Source organism: Oncorhynchus gorbuscha, linkage group LG05 (genome assembly GCF_021184085.1).
Source record: "Oncorhynchus gorbuscha isolate QuinsamMale2020 ecotype Even-year linkage group LG05, OgorEven_v1.0, whole genome shotgun sequence".
Taxonomy (NCBI): domain Eukaryota; kingdom Metazoa; phylum Chordata; class Actinopteri; order Salmoniformes; family Salmonidae; genus Oncorhynchus; species Oncorhynchus gorbuscha.
This window is the reverse complement of record NC_060177.1, coordinates 33261560-33267559: the sequence shown is the minus strand read 5'-3', so window position 1 is coordinate 33267559 and position 6000 is coordinate 33261560. Positions and strand designations below refer to the sequence as shown.

General features: G+C 42.0%; 1 protein-coding gene across 1 annotated transcript in view; it reads left to right on the top strand.

The window, feature by feature from the left end:
• Positions 1 to 630: 630 nt before the first annotated feature.
• The window catches only part of mylk3 (myosin light chain kinase 3), a 37002-nt gene continuing 31632 nt past the window's right edge, over positions 631 to 6000 (top strand). The window contains exon 1 of the mRNA XM_046349644.1: positions 631 to 1029. Coding sequence (XP_046205600.1) covers positions 952 to 1029 — 78 coding nt within the window. The 5' untranslated portion in view covers positions 631 to 951. The remainder of the gene's footprint in view (positions 1030 to 6000) is intronic.

The window sequence follows — 6000 nt, the reverse complement described above, 5'->3', positions numbered from 1 at the left end:
GCGATAATGACAATGTGCACCATCATCATCATCATCATCATCATAGGACCATTGTGACATCATCCCTCTGGCGTGCATACCTCTTCCTGCATCATGGAGCCGACACTTCCCCTGTGGACAGCAGAGCCTGTAGACAATATTCCAAAAATAACCTGCACTTCTCAACAAGGTGTTCTGTCTGAGGAGGAAAAAACTGCAGTGGGATGCTTGCCAGGAGGTGAAGACTTTTCCATCCCACCTGAAACCCTGTTGCTGCCAGGCTGAGAGGAGTCCTCTTTTTCCCTGAGTCTAAGACTTGGGTGGTTTTGAGGTTAAGACCAGCAACACGATGCCACTGCATTTGAGTGTTGGTGACGCACCTTCTGTTGCCCCAAAGCAGAGTCGTGTGGGATCAGATCCCTAACAGGTTCACACACGCACGCACTCAGAACACACACGGAGGGGTGAACAGGGTGGGGTAAACTGGTATTAACCTCAGTGGGGTGCAGAGAGAGGGCATTCGTGAGAGATCTGAGAACTGGCTCTCTTCACCTCAGACTAGGAATCATCCTCTCATCATCATTGGGTGGGAGGAGGACCCCCACAGAGACTTTCCAAAACAAAAAGGCCAATCTGAACCCCTATTAATAAAGCAGGACACTCACATTTCGTGCATACCCTTGCCTAATCGCAGGCAGCTGTTATCTCCCTGCAGGAAGTGCTCTTCGCTCTGGGCTCGGCTGTGGTGCTGGTGCAGTGCTGATATCAATACGGGAGGGGACAGGACAGGGACCCGGCTACAGCACAGGACGAGGCACCGGGTGATAAGATAGAGTTGTCTCTGTCAGTACCCATCTTTCTTTTCCACTATGTTTCAGTACCCAGAGGGCCCGGCTTCCCCATTCTCCATAAGGCATAGAGACCCTGGTATGGAGAACTGTAGGTCCTAACCTTTTAGGCAGAGAGAAAGTGATGGGGACCTCTGTCTACAGAACTCTCCTTCTACGCACTGGAGGTTTCAGCGTGTCTGACTACATCCAAAAGTTCACGGTAAGAGACCTGGCTCTCATTGCTTCTGGGTTGAGATTATACAAGCTAGTTTTATTTTTATCATTTTATTTCATCAGGTTCGTGGATGAAATGTCTGATGATTCAAGACAGACCATTTGGTCACACAAGGTTGCCTAATAATGATAGGCATCTAATAAAAGACGCTAGACAAAACTAAATGAATTACTGACTAGGATCTAGAACATTTATGTTTTATGATTTTATTCATAAGGGCCAGGGGTTACGTAATATTGAAACACAAATCATCATACACTCAAAGAAAACGATGCATCGGCACCACTGAACAGAAACGAACAAACAGCCTTGTGCTCAAAATCACATTAGTAATCGGTCAGTGAAGCGAGACCAAGTCACATTCACTGTACCATAGCTAACTCCTTTAGTTTTTAGCATTGCCCTTAACACAGCATGGGAGCATGGGGAAATGTTATTTGGAGGTGGTCAGGTGGAAAATAACATTTGGGAGAGGAGTGGGTTATTACGGCTGAGTCTTGTTTTTCTCAATTACCTTTCAAGTGCTTGAATTAAGACTTCCTTGTGAAGTAATACTTTTTATTTTATGTTCTTAAATAATATGTGAAGCATAGCACTCAGGGTTAGATCATTTGTTCAACAACTGAAAACATGGCTTCTTGCAGAAAAAAGTTGTAGTTTTGAAGGTCTGTTTTTGTCTATCCATATCAAAAATATCTTCAGGAAAATGATAACAGTTTGTGTGTGTGTGTGTGTGTTTGTGTGTTCTTCAGAGAAGGAAGGGGAGGACCATCCTCCTTAGTGAATTTCAACAAATAAAAATAGTGAAACATTAAAAATGTTACCCTTTTTAGTTAAAACTATACTAAATATATTCACGTCACCAAATAATTAAAACACACTGTTTTGCAATGAAGGTCTACAGTAGCCTCAAAGAAATTCTGTAGAGTAGCACCATGGTATAGCTGGAGGACAGCTAATTTCCATCCTCCTCTGGGTACATTGACTTCATTAAAAAACCTAGGAGGCTTGTAGTTCTCACCCACTTCCATAGATTTACAAAGAAATTATGACAACTTCCGGAGGACGTCCTCCAACCTACCAGAGCTCTTGCAGCATGAACTGACATGTTGTCTACCCAATCAAAGATCAGAGAATGAATTTAGTAACTAAAGCATAAGCTACAGCTAGCTAGCACTGCAGTGCATACAATGTGGTGAGTAGTTGACTCAAAGAGAGAGAAAGACAATAGTTGAACAGTTGGCTATGACTATCCAAAACTGGAATTCTCCCAAGTCAAGGTAAGATTTTGGCTTTATACATTTATTGCCACTGGTGCCCGCCGGTGCAGCTGCTAAACTGCTTGCTGTTGACTGTACACTGCACTGCTTGATTGTAGCAGGTTTAATAACGTGTTAGTTCTAGTAACTACAGTATGTTGACTATGACTTTAACATGGTGACAACAATGTAGGTTGTGTGGGATCATTCCTCCAATTCTGTTGAAAAACATTCCTTAAATGGAAGCAAACAGATCGAAACAGGGATAAACATACCTGAATTTGTCCATCAGAAACTCTCGTTTGCAACTGTTGTACTAATGAATAGACCCTAGATTAGCTAGATGCAGGCAAGAGTGTGCAAGGCGGTATTGAATGTGTCAATGTCTGTCACCTCGATTACTCACATTTTTCTCTCGACCTATGTACCTACAATGTAAACATGAATTCATAGGCTAGGTTGTAGAAACCAAACGATGGGTATAGGGAAAATTCGACTATCATGCACTATCCTAAACCTATCGATGTTATATTGAGCTGGGTGAAAGGAATATGAATGACAGTCATTCAATATGCTGTAATAAAAATGTGTCCATGCTCATAAACAAATAGATTTGTCCTCCCTCATCTTAAACGGCACCAACCACTGGTGTATTATCCATAGCTTTAACTCTGGCAGCTGGCTTAAGAACATACACAAGTCCCTATTATCCTCTGGGAAGCTGTACTTGTTGAGTGATTTATGAGCAACATTCCCTTTAAACTGTGCGGGTGCACAGTAGCCCCGAGACTGCCACACAACACCTCTGGGACCCAAGCAGAAGAAATATCAGCCAATGGAGAGAAGCACCACACGAGATTGAACAATTTTCTAGAGCAGTGGTCACCAACCTCTCAATCGCAATCTTCAAGTCACTCCGAGTCAATAAATCCTTGTGTTCCTATTTTCTTTTTATTAATCTCGGGCCAGCAGCATACCACCCTGCATCCCACTGCTGGCTTGCCTCTGAAGCTAAGCATGGTTGGTTCAGGTCAGTCCCTTAATTGGAAACTCTGAATCCCTGAATTTGAATCTCTGAATCCCTGAATTTTAAACCTCTGGTCTAAAAAAAAGATCCCAATGCCCCAGGGCGGTGATTGAGGACATTGCCCTGTGTAAGGTGCTGTCTTTCGGATGGGATGTTAAACGGGTGTCCTGACTCTCTGTGGTCACTAAAGATCCCATGGCACTTATCATACGATAATGTTAACCCTGGTGTCCTGGCTAAATTCCCAATCTGGCCCTCATACAATCATGGCAACATAATCATCCCCAGTTTACAATTGGCCCATTCATCCCCCCTCCTTATCCCCTGTAACTATTCCCCAGGTCGTTGCTGTGAATGAGAATGTGTTCTCAGTCAATTTACCTGCTAAAATAACTGTAAAATAAAAAATATATGTATATGGGTTACGGTAGGTGCACCCGATTCAGCAGCCCTGCGCCCGGGTAGGCGAACCGTTGCCATTTTGAAGGATTTTATGTGTCTTAATGTACAAACTCTGGCTTCCTGGCGGGCTCAGACAGCAAATAAAGTGTACTATAGGTCTTCCACTGGCCAATCGGATGGCTCCGATTACCGTGTCTGCAGTAACATAGCAGGCATCAAATGAAGCTTCAGTGAAATTGATACTGTGAGATTTCAAAAAATGTAAAACCATGACTAGAGAGAGTCTGCCAACAAATACAGCAAAGAGCTGCTGTTTTTATAAGTGAGTTGATGTTTAAGTTCTTACTCAGCCCTGTCAACACTCTGTAAGCCATGAAATGTGCTTTATTTCTTCCTATTTCCATTCAGCGCTACAACAAGCATTGCAGCAGTAATCAATGAGTAGGAAAGTGTATCGATAGGCTGGCGTTGTTGTCATTATTAGCTGCTTGGGTCTTTTTTAATAGGAATATTTCACATTCTCTGTTCATAAAAGTAACAATATGCATCTGTGCATGAGGCAGAAATAATGCCGTGTGACTCGAGTTTTGCCATCAACTGGAAGATGGTGTCCCTTTTTGGTCAGTGTCAGTGGAGGACAGGGAGAGCGGAGGGGATGTTGAGAGGCGGACCCTCAGTCTGCTGCTCTCTCTCTCCACTGAGACTGACCATAGATGCAGGCACCATCGGCCCAGTAAAGTAAAAAGAAAAAGCTAATTAGTTAAATGTATGCCCCCTCGGCGGTGCCTCACAAGTAATACGACAATGGATCTATAACATGTATGCTCATATAGCCTACTTCAAACTTTGAAATATAATTTCAAAAAATGTCCCGAACAACAATGCACTGACAGGGCAATTCAAGCAAAGCCCATATGCGGTGATAATATATGGTTTACTGCACAAACCTGATTGCCACAGTGCTGTTTTTAATTGGTTAATGTTGCATAGGTTTTTAAAGTGTTGTTTAAAAAAAAATCTGAGCGGGACCACTGGTCTAGAGTTTTCCCTATTAATACTTTCAATGTTTCCCTTTACTGTTCAATTGTGGTCGAATCAACGCAATATCAGCCACTTTCAATGCAACATATAGAAAAAGAAAGAGAACTTTGCAATAATTGTTTTTTTTTAGACAGAATGCATCGAGTAAGATTATACTGCATTGACATGCAGGACTCTACACTTTACCAGTGCGCCATAACCAATCAGAGTTGCAGTAGGCCTATATGCAAATAGACCTTTGCCATATATGGGTCTGTGCCGTTTACTTTGAACTGGACTGTGTTTACAGCATGAGTGATCATGATTAGATGCGCTTGTTTTGAAATCAAAGCGAGAGCAGCATGTAGCCACGTGTGCACATTTTGGTAATATCCTTTGCTAGTTAGTGAATTAGATCATTTGTAGTCAGCAATAGGGGAGTGATTGCTTCCTTCAAGAGCACAAAATGTGTATATTTCTAAACATCTTTGAAAAGTGAGTCAGGTAAAAGAGCTTTTTTGTTTTGTTTTAAAGGGTCCGTGTTGTATTTTGAGACAGGCTTGAATAAGCCAAGTAGCCAATAGGCAGAGGGTAGCATCATTTGTCTGATTCTCTGTAATAATGGTATGGGAATAACAATGCATTCTATTTTGTAAACAACACAACACAACATGTTCAGTCACCTCCTTGTCTGAAGGACAAGTGGATAAACAGGTTCATGTTAAGACCAACCTGTTTTTCCCCTAGAAGTCTGTACAAAATACAATACAAAATGTAACGTGTAAATACCTGTTGTTAAATGGGAAACAGCACGTTTGTTGTGCAGGGCTTAACAATATTGATGGCTGTCGATGGCTAAATCTGTAGCATGAAGACAACTGTGTTAGCAGTGGGCTTATGTGACCATTACATCAGTGTATGCTAGCTAACACACTTATTTACAGCAATCATATGCCAAAGCACATCCCAGAAAGGCCTTCAATCCATAACAGGTACCATATACCCACACATGTATAAATCAGTAACGTACAGCAAACTTGTACACATTGTAAAATATAAAATATAAAACAGTATTCAGAACGTGACCTAACCCTTGCATCACATTTTCATACTGGGAAGACCTGACGTTCGCGATCTCCCCCTATCTGCACGTGGGGCCAATCACAACACACCTTATTGTCATCAGAGTTGAACCAACCAATAAGAATGCTTGAACATTAAATACACATTTCTTTAGAGGCAAGTGGA